Source organism: Lucilia sericata, unplaced genomic scaffold (assembly GCF_015586225.1).
Source record: "Lucilia sericata isolate MDLA Ls3-8-SP2 unplaced genomic scaffold, ASM1558622v1 Contig000010F_arrow, whole genome shotgun sequence".
NCBI classification, from domain to species: domain Eukaryota; kingdom Metazoa; phylum Arthropoda; class Insecta; order Diptera; family Calliphoridae; genus Lucilia; species Lucilia sericata.
This window is the reverse complement of record NW_023994050.1, coordinates 1476015-1496822: the sequence shown is the minus strand read 5'-3', so window position 1 is coordinate 1496822 and position 20808 is coordinate 1476015. Positions and strand designations below refer to the sequence as shown.

Genomic DNA, 20808 nt, shown 5'->3' with positions numbered 1-20808 from the left:
AATTTAAGAGTTAACCTTATGGATGAAAATAATAGTGCTATGTAAATTTTCTAAAAGATGTTGAGTTTTCCCTAATTAATTTGTCACTTAAAAAACATTAGGTAGGCATGTTATATATCAATGGAAAGGTAATTTTGTCTATTTTTCAAAACTGTATATAATTTTTGAAAATTAAAAAATTCGCGGAATACTTTTTTTAAAAAAAATTAAAAAATGTTTTTTATTCAGTTTTTGCGAATATACAAATTTTTCAAATTGCAATAAAAATTTTATTTATGAATATTTTTTGATGAAATTTTACAGTTAGGTAGATTTTTTTACTCAAAATCCAAAATTAAATAAAAATTTCGAATTTTCTTATTAGAAATCCCGGAATTCCCAAAAAAGTTTTAAAAAATCCCAAAAATGGGATTTTTTGGTTTTTTGCCTATTATATCCATACCAGGGGCGGGGTTATCGAAACCCGTTACAAAATGATTAAGAACTTATTGGGTCATATAAAACAGGTCACTATAATTTGATATCGACTATGCGATTTGAGAATTTTTGCTCAAAATTTAATTTTCCATAAAAAATAGGGTTTTTTTGGATGGACCTGGTCCCCTCGGTATCAAAAATTTTTAGGTTTTGTTTCATTTATCGTATTTTATGTAAAGTCAGCTTTCCAAAAAGTATAAATTCTATATACATCTTCTTAGAAACTTTTTAGATAACTTAAAAAGAAAAAGATACTTTTTTCCCAAAAAAATGTCAAAAAATCGCCTATTTTTAATTTTTTAAATTTAAATGCCTATAACTTTGGACTCAGTCATGATTTTTACATAATTCTTTCACTGCTTGGTATATAAACTTGTTGTTAAGCAAATAAAAAAAAATGGCGAAAATCGGAAATATTTGGACCTGCTATTATCAAAAAAACTAAAGTAAGGACGGTAAAAATTTTAAAATTTTAATATTCAAATGCGAATATCTCCTAAACTATAAGAGATAATTTACTGCTACGACGACATTTTTTATAGTGCTCGATGAGGAGATTCTATATACGAAATTTTTTTTAAATCGGAACTCAAATGAAGAAATAGGATCGTTTTAAAAATTTAACATAGCCGAGGTGTCCTAATTTGAGGACCCCCCGCCGGGCCCCTGGTTGGCCTATAAGGTCCAAATTCAAAACCTAAACTCGACAACACCTCCTCTTTGTGCACACCAAATTTCATTAAAATCGGATTAACCGTTTAGAAGTTACCGAATTATTTCCCTCTTTTTTTTTTCCTATACCACTGTGTGCTGTACTAATTGCCTTTCGAGGACACATAAAGTCAGATGTTGTACAATCAATAATAACTGTTTTATTTGTAATAATCGACATCATTCTATGCTTCATCAGCAGCATACAGATAATTCTTTAGTTGAAAAACCTACTGTTTCTACTGAACATAATTCCAGTGAGGTTCTACGACCCACTAACTACGACACTCGAAAATCGCGTACGTCTAATAATGTTACTTCTAATTCTCAAGTATTTCATACTAGACAGAATCAATCCGTTTTGTTAGGGACTGCAATGGAAAACATAATTCATAACAGCCATAAGTATCAGGTCCGTGCTTTAATAGATTCGGGTTCAGAATGTTCTTTCGTTTCTGAACGTTTACGAAAAAGATTAAAACTTCCCACTCATTCTGCGAATTCTAACGTTTCTGGCGTTAATAATGTTATTTTTGGAGTTACAAAATTTTGTCCTTTGGAAATTAGTTCAGATTTAGATTCTTCAATAAAACTATCAACTAACGCATTTGTTTTATCAGAAATAACGGGAAATTTGCCTTCGACTTCTGTAAATGTTGATATTGAAAAAATATTGCCAAATCTTTGTTTGGCGGATTCTAATCTCTTTACTAGTAGGCCTGTAGATATTCTTATCGGAGCAGATTTATATCCGCGATTTATTTTACCTTGAATACAACAAAACGTATTAGGGTCATTATTGGCACAGAAAACTATATTTGGTTGGATACTGACAGGTCCAGCTAATCCTAGGGACTTCGAAACATATATCGACAATTTAACGTATTCTACGTGGTCTAACGCTTTTTAACCTTTAATTTATTATCACTTTAAAACGCTCACAGAAATATATTTATGTTCCTACTACCTTATTTATGTTTTTACCTTCTTATTTATTATCTTTATATATCTTACATTGCTTATATTACATAATAATCCACCTGCGGGACTTCGGTTCTGTGGGGAAAGTCGAGAGACTTCTTTAAAATCCACCGGCGGGACTTAGGTTCTGTGAGGAAAGTCGAGAGACTTCGTTAAAATCGTTAAATCGTTTGAAATTCCTTATGTATTGCAAGGTGGCCGGCAATGTTTAAGTTAGAATTGATGTAACTACTTTTTTTGTAATACTTTTTATAACAACGTTAGAATCTTATAATGCTCCTCTTTATTGCAACTTTGTTGGAAGATTCTAGCGAGTAAACCGCTAACGGTGCTTAAATATTGTTTGCCACCAAATTTATGCTTGTTTCGTTTTTGACATTAAAAATCACTTTTGATTTGTCTACGACACAAGCACTACGTGCATATTACTTATAAAAACCATCTACTTCTACGAGGTAATATTTTGGTTTAAATAAAAAGAGATCTTCATCTCTAATAAATTTGAAATATTCTTTGTTTTATTTTTATAAAAAATCTTGGGAATCTTGTTGGAGCTGAACAAACATATTAAGTACGTTAGTGTAGCAAAATTAATGCATTAAATATGCACAAGTTAATGTTAATGCATGCATGGATCATTTTACCATTTTTGGAATCTTCAATATACCCTTAACATCGAAAGATATTGGAAAAACGCCTTTTTTTGACTTGCCAGACTAAAAAATTATATCTCAAAATTTTCTTAACCGATTTAATATCATTCAACTTTTTTGAAAAGTGTTTTCTTTCTACTTTTTAAAAAGTACACACACTTTTTTTACGGAAATGTGAAAAAAAAATCTATTTTTGTCAGTTTTTGAATCGGCCCAAATTACGACATACGATATCGATTGAAATCTCCATTTAGATTCTATTGAGATTTCGGTCGATATCGTATGACGTAATTTGGGCCCTGATTTCAAAATAAAAGTATGAGCTAAAATAAAAAATATTAAAAAAATATGTTTTCAAATAAAGTGTGGGTCAAAAATGATCTTGAATTGTAAAAAAATTTTAAAAATATATAAAAACTTGTATTTAGATCTAAATATTTTACACATTTCCGTAAAAAATATAAAAGTGTGTGTACTTTTTAAAAAGTTGAAATATATTAAATCGAATAACAAAATTTTGATATATAATTTTTTAGCCTGTCTACTCAAAAAAAATGTTTTTTTTTCAATATCTTTCGATTTTTTGGGGTATGTTGAAGATTCTAACAATGGTACTGTAATCTACTCTACTAGACCTACAAACTTCACTAGGTCTCGCGATGAGTGTATTGATTTTTTCTAATTTTGTCACACCGTGTTATAAATGCATTAACATATCTAATACATTTATCCCAGGTCTGTTTGATAGTAAAGGTTGAACCCACCAAAATTGAAAAAATTTTTAATCGTTTATATCTACAAAGCTAATTGACCAATTAAAATAAAATTTTGGATTTGAATAGCCAATAAATAGATTTTTAATATTTCATGTGGTAAGCTTCATAGCTTAAACGAAAAAAGTTGATTTTGCATGAGACTTTTGTGGCCTCTCATAATTGACCAATATTTGTTTATCGGACGTAATAATGGTTAATTTGAGGGATTATTTTCCTTTAGTACAAAGTCGAATTTTTTGTTCATTTTAATTCATTTCATTTCATAGATCATTTAATTGTGTCTCTGGAATAATGACAAATGGATAGGTTTAGATAAAATAAAGCCCTTGTAGTGTAAAATCATACAAATGGTAACATCCGATTTTCAAAGCATTTTCCTCCATGAATTTTACCACGTGTAAAAACAGATGTTGATATAGAATACAAGAACAAATTGGTGGCTTTTTTGTAAATTTGGTCTTTATTTTCTACTTAAAATAATGTGGACAAAAGCTACATAATATTTTTAATAATTTTCCCTATCATGGAATATTATAATTTAGCGTTTTATTTTCATTTTTATCATATCCGTGCAAAATTAGTTTTCTCCGAATAAGCTGAAAACGAGATTTACAATTAAAAATCTATTAATTGGAATAAAATTAAGATGCTATAAGCTATTTAAATCCAAAATTTTATTTTGATTTCACAATTAGTTTTGATGATATCAACGATTAAAAATTCTTCGATTTTGGTGGGTTCAACCTTTACTCACAATGTTTAATTATAAACCGATGTCTTCCGATCGGGATGATATTTGACATTTTTGCGAATCATGTACTTCTTATCTATGTAACTTATTAGTTAAAAATTATCCCAAATAGTTTATAAAGCTATTTTTACAATCTTACGGAAAAAATATTTAAAGAAATTGTATATTTACTATACAATGCATACTACATATTAGAGCCCTGCAAATTTCATTTGCAGTCTAAAAATTATAACGAAATAAAAAAAAAACCAAAGAGAAATTCAAATATTTTTCAACAAAATTTGTTGAATTTTACAAGTTTTTATGAAGAATGGATGCTTAACTATGGTCGAGGTACTTTATAATTTCTGATTTTATCTGTTTATCTTAACAAAATCGTTAGTAGATGGATGGTGTGTAAAAAATATAGAATATATAAGTAGATAATAGACCTCTATAATGATTTATTATTAAATATTGAAGAAAAAAAAAACATTATTATGCTATTTATGAAGTTTTCTTATTCTGAATGAAAATGTTTTGTATACAAACTATAATGAGTACATACTGCCATATTGAAGTATTTGTGGAATCACATTTTTAATGCAAATTAGTTTTGCACAACTAATGAAAAAAATAATGTTTAACTTAATTCTTAAAATTTCACATTAAGCGATTAACGAGTAACTTTTACATCCAATTAATGGAACGCACCGAAATTGAATTAAAAAACATATATTTTGATATACATACTAACTCTTATGTGTTTTTTTTTTTTTAATTATACATTTTGCTTTTAAGTGAAGCATTTTTTGTTGGCTGGTGTAATATTTTCAAGCAGATTTTAATTATGCGATTTTATTTGATAAATATTTACCGCACAAAAAATACCTGAGAGTATTAACAACAATAGATAAATAAAAAAATTATTATAATTTAGTTAGTATGCCGTATTGCGATATCCCCGTTTTCACATTAAAATGTCCTATATTTAATACATATCTTAAGTCATATTATTTGGTACATTATTGACGTTAGAGTTATTGGTAAAACTACTACAGCAGCTGCTCTGAGACGCCTTTGCACCAAGAGAAGACAGCCCTATAGAATCACCAGAATTTTTATTAGTTATAGATGAACCGTCTTTACTTCGAGCCTGATCAATTAACTCAGCGGCGATTTCATAAAATAATCTTTCTACATTTTCAGCTTCTTTTGCTGATGTCTCTAAAAAGTACATGTCGTGTTGTTTTGCAAATTCTTCACCAATTTGGGTAGGAATTTCGCGGTCATCTCTATCAGTTTTATTTCCCACTAAAATCTTTAATACTTTAGAGTTGGCATACTCCTGTATTTCTCGTAACCAATCCGGAAGGCAATCAAATGTAGGTTGACAACTAATGTCATAAACAAGAATCAAAGCGTGTGCGGATCTATAATAACTTTGAGTAATAGATCGAAATCGCTCTTGTCCAGCAGTATCCCAAATTTGTAACTGAAATTAGAAATTATATAGAGTATCAATAAACTGGAATTTATTAATTAACATTAATATACCTTTATTTTATCACCATCGACTTCAACTGTCTTTATCATAAAATCAACCCCAATTGTTGCTCCTTGGCCTGGAGGGAACAGACCTTGCGTAAAACGTCTAACTAGACATGTTTTACCAACCCCAGCATTACCAACAAGCACAATTTTAAAAAGGAATTTATAGTCCTCCATATCACCTGAAAATAAAATTTGCTTTTGGTTAAAATATGAATACTAAAGGTGCCCAAAAAATATCAATTTTGTTTGGATGGGTCTTAATTTATTTATTAGTCCATGCCAGAGTGGATCAAATGCCTAATCTAGCGCGCAATTGTGTTTCACTCGACTTAGAAGGCACTTTGAAATCTGAAATTAGACAATTAATAGAAGCAATTCCTCAAGGGGTTTTAAAAAGTTAGGTCGTATTGTTAATTTATAGGCATTTTAAACTTAGCTTTTTTCAGTAAAATTTTCTCATATGTAATATAAAAAAATTTTGAGCATGACCCTCTCTGAACTGCCGGACTTAAAGTGAGTCAAATTTGGACATTTTGGTCATACAGGGTTTTATTCAAATGAGTGTAACTTTTCACCTATTGGTCCAAGAAATGTTTCAAAAAAAATTGAATTTAAAAAAAATGTTAGTGAATAAGTACCCAGCAGTTCGGTCGGACAGTCTCGAACTACCTATTTAACATACCACTTAGGGTTACCCCTAGCCACCGGCTGCCCAGGTGACTAGCTATCTTAACATGTGCTTGTCCTACGAGGAATCAATCGTCACCCCATTGATTACGAAGAAACAGACAAAAAGCTTATGGGGACACTAAAGTGACGATTATCTTCACCCTCGTTTACAAAGAGTACATCCGTGACGAAAGACGAATTAGAGCCAACCAGGTGGTTAGACGTTAGTGGAAATCACTTTCTTTTTCGGATGCATTGACTCTTTGTCGAACTGTTGAGCGCTATGCAGTTCATATATACGAATACAAAATTTTTGCATTGTCTACTCTATAGACGAATAGATGCCCAATTTTTCTATTCGATAGTACGAATGAGGCTTTGTTATAGGAATTTTTGTTCTCTTTACGTATGAATGAAGTTTTTATTATGTTTTTACTTCATTATTTCGGTACCATCCACCTTTAGTGGAGTTATTGTATTATTCATTACAAGAATTTTGTGTTTTTTTTAATTGTCCTATATACATAAATTTCTACATGTCAATTTCCCAAATTAACAATTAGATTTTCTTGATTTATTTGATTGAAATCTTGAAGACCCAATAGAAGAAATTGAATTGGATTAATAACTACTTTGAGGAAAGTATTTTATTAGTTACTGATAATATTGAAGACTCAAAAACGCTGTTATTGAAAAGTCTTAGAATCTTTATGAAAAGACTGTAGAATTCAGTTTACAAAGTTATAAACATCGATGTTAAAAGATGGTTATATATTAACTGTTAATTTTGAAAGTGGTATGACCACTTTCGAAACTTTAGGTTTAGGTTTTACTACATATACATATGTGATATTTTAACTGTTTAATAAAAAGGATAATTAGAAAATTATTGTTGAAAGTGATATAGTCCATTCAAGTTTGAAAAAATACAATATATTCGCAATATATGCTAATATTTCTATGTGTATAAAAACTTTTGATTAATTTTAGAACAAATATAAGTAAATTATCATTCATTCACTACCACTTGATGTGCAAAGACGTGATTTACTGTGTTTCTTTAAACCTAATTTTTTTCTACAAGTTTACGGTTACTTTTTGTGATCTCACAATAACTAAATTCAAATATAAAAAATAACAAAATTAAACGAAGAAGAGTCGGTGATGTTGTGTGCCTAGAAGAGGCATCAAAAAACAAATAACAAACAGCTCTCAGAGAACTGTCTACCAAAAATATTATACTCCTCTACAAACAATCGATGATGATGATAAGGATGAAGTTATCGTAGAAACAGCTGTTAAGGTAAAAATACCACCATAACAATATTGAAATGTAAAACAGGACAAATACATATGTATTCCAAAAAACCCTCTACGATTCATGAATCATAAGTTGGGAAGACAACGTCAAGTACTTGGGAATAATACTTAATCCAAAACTCAACTTTAATAATCATATACCACATTTATTAGATAAAATCAACAAATTAATATCCCAGCAAAAAAAGTGTGGAAAAATACAGTGAATCAATTAAGTAATTTGCCTATGTAAAATTTTATAAATTTTAAGAAAAAACTTTGTCTGAACAATTATTTTTTTCAAAGTTAAGCAATTTGTTTGTTGTGTTTTTTAAAGAATATCTTATATTTTAATTTTCTACCAAAAAAGTAAAATCGTGATATTAACTAACGAGATTTTTGATAAAATGTGAACGTATTGTTAATTTTTTAGGTCAATAAAGTATTTTGCTTTTTTAGGTTTTTTGTTCATTCCAGATTAGTAAGCAGCTGCAGGGATGCTATCCGCGAGCTATCTGAGTTGTATACAATCAGGTTGTGTTGGGTTCCAGGGCACTGTAATATACAGGGTAATGAGATCGCAGATGAACTGGCCAGACAAGGGTCAGATCTGGACAATAATAGTGGAGTTAGGTCGATGAAACCTCCTATCTGCTACTATTATAGGTTAATTTCCGACAAATTCAGGAACTCCTCCAACCAATCCTAGCATAGTACGATGGATTGCAGGGTATCCAAAGCCTTATGGCCGAGGTTGAATGCCAAGGCAACCAGAACACTATTAGGATTGGACAGGAGGAGTATTAGAATTCTAGTAGGGGTGATAACCGGTCACTGCGCAATAGGAGCCTTTTTGGGTAATTGGGTCTTTAACACACAGGAGTTTTGTAGGTTGTGTGAGGACGAAGAGGAGCTAGAGACAGTAGAACATATTTTGTGTGACTGTCCTGGTGTACAGAGTCTGAGGCGGAAATGGCTAGGAAAAACATTCCATGATGATCTAGGAGATGTATCTAGGTGTAGTACAGGCGACATTCTAGGTTTTGTCAGGGGAGTGGATTGGCTATTTAGGCGCCGGACCTCGTAGAATTCCCTTCCAATACTATCAACATTCTTTCTCTATTAGGATAGGAATTCAGTAATTTCAAACTTATCTCTCCGGCTTTTCTATCTTCTTTCTATTTATTTTTCTTGTTTCTTCTTAAAGGGAATCACAATGGACCCTCCTGGGTCTCCGAGTGGATGTATACCATTTTTTTGGTATACAACCCTTTTAAACTAAACTAAACTTGGTTTTTTGTTTATTTTTTTAATATTGCTGTATAATTTTATACAATTTTACATTTTTATTACTCCTGTATATTAAAATAAAATTTTATAGATACAGATAAACTTCGATACAACGAATCTGAAGGGGATCGCAAAATACTTCGTTATATCCACTTATTCGTTATAAATATGTATCAGCAAAACCTTGGTATAACGAAATTAGAAGATATACGAAAAAAATTCGTTATAACTATAGTTTTTTTATACAAATTCTATTTACTCGAAAGTATTAATAAAAATGCACTATGTATTTAAAAATAAAATAGAAAATTAAATATTTAATTTTTTTATTTATTATTTTATTAGATTTTAGTAAAATATTGTGTTATTTTAGTTTGTTTACGAAAGTTTCTAATACAATCATCAATACTTTTTTCGACTGAAGCTAAGCTATTGAATGTACTTAGTGGTGTAGAATCCTGTGCCTCCAGAAATGTTTGCAGTTTTCCGATAATTATTTTTGCTTCTTTAGCTGTTACAATATTTTCCATTTCTTCAGTTTCCTCTTCCTCCTGCTCTCCATTATCTTGTAGTTTCGTTACACTAATAATAATGTCATCATCGGTAAGGGACCCAGTGGAAGTAATATTGTCATCGAAATTCACAAAATCATCAAACTGTTCTGTTAAATTAAAATGGTTTTTGAGAATAAGCCATTCTTCGCTGTCTTGAATGCAAACATTTTCTGTAATTAAAATATCAGAGCGCTCGACAAAGCCACAAGTCGCAAAGCAATTAAAAATTGTTGATTTTTGAACACTTTCCCATGCTTTGTGTGCCATTCTTATTCCTTGTAAAATATTTATAGAGCTTTTTCGCCCCTCTTCCAGATCGTTGATTAAAATTTTGACCACCTCTTTGGGATAAAATTGCTTAAAATTCTTTATTATTCCCAAATCTAGAGGTTGTAGTTTCGATGTTGCGTTTGGTGGCAAAAATTGTAATTTAATGGATTTAAGTGATGGAACATTTTTATGTGCCGTGCAGTTATCGACAAACAATAAGACTTTACGATTGGCTTTAGTCATATCGTTGTCAACTGGTAAACTTTTTACGTTTTTAAAACATCTTGGATTGGCCGATTTTCCGATTACAAGCAATTTTCTCTTTTCAGAGCCTGTAATGTTAACAGTAAATAGAATGGATAGTCTTTCTTTACTGTGTTTTCCACCGTGACATTTCTCGGACTTGAACGCCATTGTTCGATCTGGAGCGCATTTAAAAAATAATCCAGTTTCGTCTGCATTAAAAATATTGTGCGGTTCATATTCTGCTAACAAACTTGGTAACAGTTTTTTCCAATCAGAACAAACTTTATCACTTACACTGGCACTTTCTCCACTCACTTTTCGAAATCCGATATCATGGCGTTTTTTAAAATTATCAAGCCAACCGTTACTAGCTTTAAAATCTTTGTGTCCCAAAAGTCCTGCAAACTCTTCTGCTTTTGTTTTTATCGTATTTCCTCCTAAAGGAATGTTTTGGTTTCGACATTGTTTAAACCATTTAGATACACATTGCTCAACGTCTTCATATTCAGCAAAACGCATTCTTTTGCACTTTAAAGTTTTATTGTTACAAATAGTCTCTCGATTTTTTAAAATTGTAGAAAGAGTACTTGGCGCTATATTAAACTGTTTAGCAATTTCTTGCTTAGATTTGTCACCACGATCAACGGCATCAATTATAGAAATCTTTTCACCTATAGAAATTGATCTACGCTTTAATGAACTCATTTTGACAAGAATCAAAACAAAACTGACTAGTTTTATGACGTATTACGCATGTGTCCACTATTAAAAATTTTTGGTAACGGGACTTTGCTTACAATTTTATTTTGCTTTACTAAGACTTCGTTATATAGAGGCTTTTGAATGAGTACTTCGCTATATAGAGGCTAATGACAATTGCAAACAGATTTAGTCTTTGTTGTTTTTGAATCGGGACTAACTTTACTCAAAATTTAATTTTGTTTTATTCTCACTTCGTTATATAGAGGCTTTTGAATGAATACTTCGCTATATAGAGGCTTTGCATAGCCACACGTTTAGACTTCGTTGTTCTTGTAACGGGACTGATTTTGCTTTAAATGTAATTTTGGTTTATTATTAATTCGTTGTATTAAGGCTTTTGAAAGAATTATTCGCTATATAGAGGTTTTATGACTTAGTATTTCTTCGTTATAGCTATAGTGCATTTTTGTATGAAAAACTTTGCAATAAAGAGGTTTTTTCAAGGGACTCAGAAAATAATTCGTTATATTGAGTTTTTCGTTATAACGAGGTTCGTTATATCGAAGTTTTACTGTATTTAAGTAGTGGTACGACTAAATTTGGACATTTCTTTAACCGATTTATTATCCTTTATACCTATAAGATTTTATCAATATTTGACTTAACATGAAATCTATTGTTTCTTTGATTTTATTTCGAAAATAATAAGTAATTTTGAAAAGAATACATGATATACTAGAAATCAGTGGATTTGGACCTAGAAAAAATGTTTAGTGGGGTATGAAACTACATATTTTAACAAAATAATCTGGGTTTTTGGTCATTTTGTATTGATAAACAAAAACTACATTACGGAAACCCCATCTATTTGGGGAGTACTGTGTGTATTTTTTTTAGAATTGTATAATATTGATTCTTATTCAATAAAGCTAACAAGTATGGGGATATCACCGTATACCACTATAGAACTATTACATGCTAAAATCTTGATTTTCTACCTCATATTTTGAATGCTTTATTTTATAAATAAAATTCAGTAGGCATAGTTGGATCTGGATAGTTTTTGATTTACACTTTTTTTAAGAATCTAAACTAATTTTTATATTGGAATTGCCTCATTATTTCCCTTTAAACATTTTTAACGCAAATAACTACACAGTTTCACACAATAAGGATATGATTTTTAAAAATTACAATTGAAAAATACTAAACACGTGTCCTTTTAACAATAAAACAATAAATTCCAAAAAGCAATTAAAAAATAATTTGAAAAACCCAACGAAATTAACTGGAATTTTCAATATGCAAAATACTTTATTGACGTGCAAATTCTGATGAAAAATAATAAAATGCAACAATAAATGCACCAAAATTTTTATTTTAATATTTTTTTCTTGGTTTTCCCATTCTACACAATATCTATTTTCAATTGGAAAACATAGATTGACTTTTTACCTGTTTTTTTGAATTTTATTTATGAACAAAAAACAAAATTCTCTTAAAAAAAGGTAGGCAAAAAACTTAGTTGATTCACTGTATGTAGAATTTTCATCACAACCCAGCAAAAAAAGTGAGGAAAAAGAAGTAGAATTTTCACCACAAATAACTTCCAATTTTGGTGAAAAACCTATGAATTTTACATTAGCGTGTCATTGGAGGGATGTTGTTCATTTTTGACAACTTTGAACTACATCTAATCTTATTCATAGATGCAGTAAAAATCCGATATTTGGATGTCAAAAATAAAGCACATTCTTTCAATGACACGCTTATGTAAATTTCATTGGTTTTTCACTAAAATTTGATGTACTTCGAATATGTTATTTGTAGTGACTTTTCAACATCTCTTTCCTCACTTTTAACTCGGTTTTTATTTGTAAAGAAATATTTGGTTTATAAAAGCGAAAAATATGTAATCGCATTTTTAGATGTGATTAAGATGTTGTTTGTAAAGTATGACATCAATTATTTTTTGCTGGCAACTAGTAACCCGAAGTGCTTCAAATTCAGGTGAAAAACCTATGAATATTACATTAGCGTGTCATTGGAGGGCTGTGGTTCATTTTTGACAACTTTGAACTACATCTAATCTTATCTTTAGAAGCTGTAAAAATCCGATATTTATATGTCAAAAATAAACCACATTCTTTCAATGAAACGCTTATGTATATTTCATTGGTCTTTCATTAATATAATCTTCCTTGGCATTATTTTCAACAACGACTCCACACGCTATCTGGCATTGAACTTGTTCAAGATAAGATAAATAGATTAACCATAAACTTCAACAGGAGATGCCAGTTCTCTCAATATTTACATATAAATGAACTCCAGTAATAAACCTATACTCAATATACTCTAGTATAAATTTTTACCCTTTAACAACCATTTCATAAAGGGTTTTATAAATTTTTCCTTCCTTTCTGTATATTAAAAATCTTACTAAAAGCTCACAAAATTCAAATGTAACTACCAGTGTACACTAAACAGGTATGTATATGCAATTGAACAGCTGATAATTTTTTTGTTTTCTTATTTGCATACCTTCTCTGTCAAAATTTGGTTTTGTATATTTGAAATTATTGTAACAAGTTTGCACAAAAAATTAATTTCAAGCATCTTCCGCATTGCGCCCTTTGTTAGGTCCGCTGTCTTTAGCCAAACTTTATCCGTTTAGAACAGAACTTTAATGGTACAAATCAGGTCATTCCAGATATCAACACTCCTCCATATTGCCCCACGTTGCCAAGGCCGTTGTCGTTAGCCAAACTTTGGTAGCCACGACACAACTTTATTGGCACAAATCAGGCCAATTCATATATCAACAATCTTTAGTATTGCGGCCGTTGCCTGGTCCACTTTCGTTAGCCAATCTTTGGTAGCTAAAGATACAAATTAAGTGGCACAAATCTGGTTATTCCAGATATTAAAAATCTTGCTTTTTTTTGGTCCATTGCCAGGTCCTCTGCCAAGTCCTCTATAACATTTACCAATAGGATCTGTTTAAGTTAGAATTGATGTAACTACTTTTTATAACAACGTTAGAATCTTATAAAGCTCCTCTTTATTGCAACTTTGTTGGAAGATTCTAACCGCTAACGGTGCTTAAATATTGTTTGCCACCAAATTTATGCTTGATTCGTTTTGACATTATTAATCACTTTTGATTTCTCTACGACACAAGCACTACGTGCATATTACTTATGAAAACCATCTAGTTCTACGAGGTAATATTTTGGTTGAAATAAAAAGAGATCTTCATCTCTAATAAATTTGAAATATTCTTTGTTTTATTTTTATAAAAAATCTTGGGAATCTTGTTGGAGCTAAACAGGATCCATATACACAGCTTAATATAAGTATATAAACATGTATGTATATCCCTTAAAATTCCATTTAAAATCACTGCATTTTTTTTAAGATTAACTTAAAAAAATATTTGTATTTATTTTGACATTGAGCTCATACAAGTACAAAAACAAAATACATGTTGTTTTTGTAGTGTTGTAGTGATGCATATACCTGTTTAGTGTACCCTGGTAACTACTAAAGTAATAAAACCATCAGACATTGAGAGAAAATACGGATGGAAAATTTGGCAGTCGTATGGCTCTCTTCATTTTTTGAAATGATTTAAAAAACAAGCAAGTCGCATTAGATCAGGGATGTATTTTTATGTAAACACATACAAAAAAAGTGAAACAACTGTTTCCATCTTACTTTTTTTATTGTTTTATACCAATCGTGTAAACACAAAAAATATAAATCATACGACTTTTATTCTCTTTTTTGTCATACGGATGGAATTTCATTTTACTTTTTCATTAGACTTGTCGTACGTAAAGTGTGATCGTCTGAAGGGCCCTTAAGTAGAAAAGAAACAAAGTTTCTAAACTCTTTAATGTGTATAAGCCAATTGTAAAAAGTATTAACATATTAAACGAAATAAACAAAATTGAAATAAGTACCACATTCGAATGCATAAATATATGGACAATTATCAAAGTTTTTTAAAAGTTAATAAAAATAAAATGGCACATTCCAAATGTTAATATATGTTCGCGTTAACCATTTTGATAGAGGGGCCCACAAGTGATAGCGAGTTTCAACTAAATATTTCAAAAAATTCTTAAAAAAAGTATTTACATAATATGTTACATATTATGTTATATTGAATAAAAATTGCACATTGTTAGGGGTAACCCTGTCAACCACTTTACAATCTGGCATTCTTATTTACTACTGTCACATTTGAATTATACTTATATAATTGCTTTTAACCGTCCATCTCAACTACGCGTCTTTTTTTATAGTTTTGTAATATTCTTTAATAAATAGATTTTAAGTTTAATATTAAAAGTTGTCTTTTATTTACACAAGCATAAAAAGTACAACAAAAGTGGCGACGAGTGAAAATCGGAAATTAATGACTTAATTTTTCGCGAAAACGACATAATCCTAATTTGTTGCTGGAAAGTAGACTAAAACGCAATAATGTCCGACGACAAAATTGTTCAACTTATGGCGCAGCAGACGCAGATGATGGATTTTCTAGCAAAACTCCTCCAAGTACAAGAATCAACAAAACGTTTGTCAGCAGACCAACAAGCAAGCACCAGCATTAATGGATCCCTCACACACTCTATGACAGATTTTGCCTATGAGCCTGAAAGCGGATTAGTTTTCCAGGCATGGTATAATCGTTTTATACACGTCTTCGAAAGAGAAGCTAGCGTTCTTGAAGAACAAGACAAGATTGCACTTCTCTGGAGAAAAATGTCCGACCGTGTACACGAACGTTTTAAAAACTACGTGTTACCAAAAAAGCCTTCTGAGATGACTCTCAAGGCGACAGTGGAAAAACTCAACAAACTCTTCGGTAAAGTAGACACAGAGGTTAGCCAGCGCTATAAATGTTTACAACTTGCAAAAGGTGATAATGAGGATTTCCGAGAATACGCCAGTAAAGTAAACCTACAATGTGAACTATTCAAATTGGGCGAAATGAAAATTGACCAATTCAAATGTGTTATTTTCGTCTTGGGTCTCAAGTCCGGCAAAGATAACAACATTCGCATACGTTTACTCAAACTACTAGATGACTCAAAGGATTCCATGAATCTAGATCAACTTGTGGACGAAACGCAGATAATTCTCGATCTCAAAACCGACAACACCATGATTGAACATCAAACAAAAAGTGTATGTGCTATTGGTAAGTCCATGAAAAAGCCCCAGCCTACTACTAAGGTACCGAAACTACCATGTTGGCTATGTGGAGACCTACATTATGTCAAGTTCTGTCCATTTAACAAGCACAAGTGTTCAAATCAAATGGGACATAAAGGCAATTATTGTGCCAGTTCTAAAAATGGTTATACACCCAAAACAAATTACACTGACAATAACAACGGCAACATCAAAACTAAAACGCCAAAGAAGTTCAACACTTCAAAGTCAAGCTACCGCACCAACGCCGTATATTCTACAAAACGGTTACAGTTCCAAGAACTACGCAAATACATTGAATTGGGGATTAATAATCAACCCGTTCGATTACAGATTGATACTGCATCTGACATATCAATAATATCAACAACAACTTGGGAAACTATTGGTAAGCCTGAGGCATTCACTACCAATGACAGCGCCAACGAAGTCAACACTAACAAAATCAATCTTCTCGCCAAATTCAATTGCTTTGTTTCTCACGGCGATGCTACAATGGACCTTCAATGCTACATTACTGACATCGAAGAATTGAATATTATGGGCATAAATTGGATCGAATCATTTAAGCTTTGGGATCAACCAATATCAGCTTGGTGTCGTCAGATTAAATTTTAAATTTCTGAAATCAAGGTAAAATACCCTGCCGTATTTGATAATTCGTCATTAGGACTATGTACCACCAAAGTCCGTATACAACTACTACCGAACTGTAAGGAAGTATATATACCCAAACGTACTGTTCCCTATGCTGTCAGGACGGAAATCGAAACTGAGCTTCAAAGACTTGAAGATGCAGGTATAATTACTCCCGTAGATACATCTAAATGGGCTGCACCAATCGTTGTTAGCCGAAGAAATGGTAAGACAAGAATTTGTGGAGACTACTCTACCGGTCTCAACAATATGATAGAGCCAAACCAATATCCTTTGTCAATGCCTGAGGAAATATCACACTGTCACGACAGTACCGTGTTTACACACTTAGACTTGTCAGACGCCTATCTTCAAGTTGAAGTCGATGACGAAAGTAAGGACTTGCTTACTGTTAACACCCACAAGGGTTTATACAAATTCAACCGGCTCACACCAGGTATAAAATCCGCCCCAGTGGCCTTCCAACGTATAATGAACCAGCTCTGTGCTGGCATTAATGGTGCAAAAGCTTATATAGATGATATAATGTTATCAAGTAAGTCTATTTCTGAACATAAAATCAATCTTGATAAATTAATGCAGCGCATTCAAGAATTCAGATTTCATCTTAAATTTGAAAAGTGCTGATTTTTTAAACCACAAATTACATATTTGGGTCAAATTATTAATAGTCATTGTATACGACCAGATCCTGACAAGATCAAGTCAATTCAGAACCTCAAGATTCCGGAAAATATAACTGAAGTACGATCCTTGCTAGGTTCTATAAACCATTACGGTAAATACGTTCCCATATAAGAAATTTACGCAAGCCCATTGATGATTTACTCAAAAAGGAACAGCCATTCCAATGGACAACACAGTGTCAAAGATCTCTAGACGAATTTAAAAGCATTCTGACATCAGAATTACTTCTGACGCATTACAACCCAAACTTGACAATACATGTCGCAGCTGATGCATCCTCCCATGGTATCGGGGCAGTCATATACCACACTTTTCCCGATAACAGCATCAAAGCCATACATCATGTATCCCGTTCCTTAACACCAGCCGAAAAGAACTACAGCCAAATAGATAAGGATGGATTTGCTGTGCAACGCACAGTGGTATAGGAAAAAAAAAAGAGGGAAATAATTCGGTAACTTCTAAACGGTTAATCCGATTTTAATGAAATTTGGTATGCCCAAAGAGGAGGCGTTGTCGAGTTTAGGTTTTGAATTTGGACCTTATAGGCCAACCAGGGGCCCGGCGGGGGGTCCTCAAATTAGGACACCTCGGCTATGTTAAATTTTTAAAACGATCCTATTTCTTCATTTGAGTTCCGATTTAAAAAAAATTTCGTATATAGAATCTCATCATCGAGCACTATAAAAAATGTCGTCGTAGCAGTAAATTATCTCTTATAGTTTAGGAGATATTCGCATTTGAAAATTAAAATTTTAAAATTTTTACCGTCCTTACTTTAGTTTTTTTGATAATAGCGGGTCCAAATATTCCCGATTTTCGCCAGTGCTATGTAAATTTTCTAAAAGATGTTGAGTTTTCCCTAATTAATTTGTCACTTAAAAAACATTAGGTAGGCATGTTATATATCAATGGAAAGGTAATTTTGTCTATTTTTCAAAACTGTGTATAATTTTTGAAAATTAAAAAATTCGCGGAATACTTTTTTTAAAAAAAATGCTATGTAAATTTTCTAAAAGATGATGAGTTTTCCCTAATTAATTTGTCACTTAAAAAACATTAGGTAGGCATGTTATATATCAATGGAAAGGTAATTTTGTCTATTTTTCAAAACTGTATAATTTTTGAAAATTAAAAAATTCGCGGAATACTTTTTTTAAAAAAAATTAAAAAATGTTTTTTATTCAGTTTTTGCGAAGATACAAATTTTTCAAATTGCAATAAAAATTTTATTTATGAATATTTTTTGATGAAATTTTACAGTTAGGTAGATTTTTTTACTCAAAATCCAAAATTAAATAAAAATTTCGAATTTTCTTATTAGAAATCCCGGAATTCCCAAAAAAGTTTTAAAAAATCCCAAAAATGGGATTTTTTGGTTTTTTGCCTATTATATCCATACCAGGGGCGGGGTTATCGAAACCCGTTACAAAATGATTAAGAACATATTGGGTCATATAAAACAGGTCACTATAATTTGATATCGACTATGCGATTTGAGAATTTTTGCTCAAAATTGAATTTTCCATAAAAAATAGGGTTTTTTGGATGGACCTGGTCCCCTCAGTATCAAAAATTTTTAGGTTTTGTTTCATTTATCGTACTTTATGTAAAGTCAGCTTTCCAAAAAATATAAATTCTATATACATCTTCTTAGAAACTTTTTAGATAACTTAAAAAGAAAAAGATACTTTTTTCCCAAAAAAATGACAAAAAATCGCCTTTTTTTATTTTTTAAATTAAAATGCCTATAACTTTGGACTCAGTCATGACTTTTACATAATTCTTTCACTGCTTGATATATAAACTTGTTGTTAAGCGAATAAAAAAAAATGGCGAAAATCGGGAATATTTGGACCCGCTATTATCAAAAAAACTAAAGTAAGGACGGTAAAAATTTTAAAATTTTAATTTTCAAATGCGAATATCTCCTAAACTATAAGAGATAATTTACTGCTACGACGACATTTTTTATATGCTCGATGAGGAGATTCTATATAAGAACTCAAATGAAGAAATAGGATCGTTTTAAAAATTTAACATAGCCGAGGTGTCCTAATTTGAGGACCCCCCGCCGGGCCCCAGGTTTGCCTATAAGGTCCAAATTCAAAAGCTAAACTCGACAACACCTCCTCTTTGTGCATACCAAATTTCATTAAAATCGGATTAACCGTTTAGAAGTTACCGAATTATTTCCCTCTTTTTTTTTCCTATACCACTGTGCAACGTTTTCACAAAATGCTTTTTGGAAGGAAGTTTACACTTCACACAGACCACAAACCGTTATTGACAATTTTTGGTTCCAAGAAGGGTATTCCCGTTTATACCGCCAATCGTTTACAACGTTGGGCACTTATTTTACTTGCATACGACTTCGAGATAAAATACACCAACACACAAGATTTTGGGCATGCCGACGTATTGTGATGTCTCATTGACAATCATGAAAACCATCTGATGATTTTATCATCGCATCAATTTCTATAGATAATGATATCAGAAGTGACCTCAACGAATCTGTTTCAGCTATTCCTGTTTCTTACAACATGGTCGTTCAGGAAATCAAAAATGATGCTACTATTCAGAACGTTATTCACAACATTAATCATGGTTGGCCTGAAAATAAAAGTATAGATTCATCATTACTTCCATTCTACAACAGACGAGATTCACTCTCAAAAATTGACGTCATACTATTCAACACGTATTGTAGTTCCAACAATTTTTTCGACTCAGAATACTCAAGCAGCTACATAAAGGACACATCTCAGCTGAAAGAAGCAAAACCATCGCTAGAAGCCATGTGTACTGGCCGAATATCGACAAAGATATTGAGGACTATAATAAAAAGTGTGCAAATTGTCAACTTAATGCTACAAATCCAGTAAGAACAGATCTCTGTTCGCGGCCTTTGACAACACGTCCTCTTGAACGAGTACATATCGATTATGCTGGACCCGTGAAAGGTAAATATTACTTAGTTATTGTAGACGCTTACTCAAAGTATCCAGCAATTTACGAGACAAATACAATGACAACACTTGCGACGATAAAATTACTCAGTGAGTTTTGTTCCCAATTCGGCAACCCCGAACAAATTGTCTCAGACAATGGGACACAATTCTGTTCTGAGAATTTTAAATCTTGGTGCATGCAAGGAGGCATCCAACACACCAAGACTGTAAGATTCCACTCCAGCTCTAATGGCCAGGCGGAAAAAATTTGTCGACACTCTCAAACTTGCTTTAAAAAAATCTGATAAGGAAGGAACGTCCGCCGAAGCACTTCAGACATTTTTAGAAGTCTACCGTTCAACTCCTTAC

At 31.5% G+C, this 20808-nt stretch overlaps 4 protein-coding genes across 6 annotated transcripts in view; 2 read left to right on the top strand and 2 right to left on the bottom strand.

The window, feature by feature from the left end:
- Window positions 1–4826: 4826 nt before the first annotated feature.
- The window catches only part of LOC119603748 (ras-related protein Rab-30), a 65131-nt gene continuing 49149 nt past the window's right edge, over window positions 4827–20808 (bottom strand). For all 3 annotated transcript variants that reach the window (XM_037955919.1, XM_037955912.1, XM_037955927.1), the window contains exons 2-3: window positions 5886–6061; window positions 4827–5823 (exon numbers count right to left, since the gene is read on the bottom strand). In XM_037955919.1, the coding sequence (XP_037811847.1) occupies window positions 5332–5823; window positions 5886–6056 (663 nt within the window). In that variant the 5' untranslated portion in view covers window positions 6057–6061 and the 3' untranslated portion in view covers window positions 4827–5331. The remainder of the gene's footprint in view (window positions 5824–5885; window positions 6062–20808) is intronic.
- Window positions 6172–10915, bottom strand: LOC119603618 (tigger transposable element-derived protein 6-like). The gene is made up of 2 exons (XM_037955720.1): window positions 9583–10915; window positions 6172–6230 (listed from the first exon to the last, which is right to left on the bottom strand). Exons 1-2 carry the CDS (start codon window positions 10913–10915, stop codon window positions 6172–6174), a joined length of 1392 nt encoding a protein of 463 aa, XP_037811648.1.
- LOC119603613 (uncharacterized protein K02A2.6-like) lies at window positions 15689–16759 on the top strand. Its single transcript, XM_037955706.1, has one exon. It carries the CDS (start codon window positions 15689–15691, stop codon window positions 16757–16759), a length of 1071 nt encoding a protein of 356 aa, XP_037811634.1.
- Window positions 16816–17913, top strand: LOC119603608 (uncharacterized protein K02A2.6-like). The gene is made up of 3 exons (XM_037955694.1): window positions 16816–16853; window positions 16900–17333; window positions 17753–17913. The coding sequence occupies exons 1-3, from the start codon at window positions 16816–16818 to the stop codon at window positions 17911–17913; spliced, it is 633 nt and encodes a 210-aa protein (XP_037811622.1).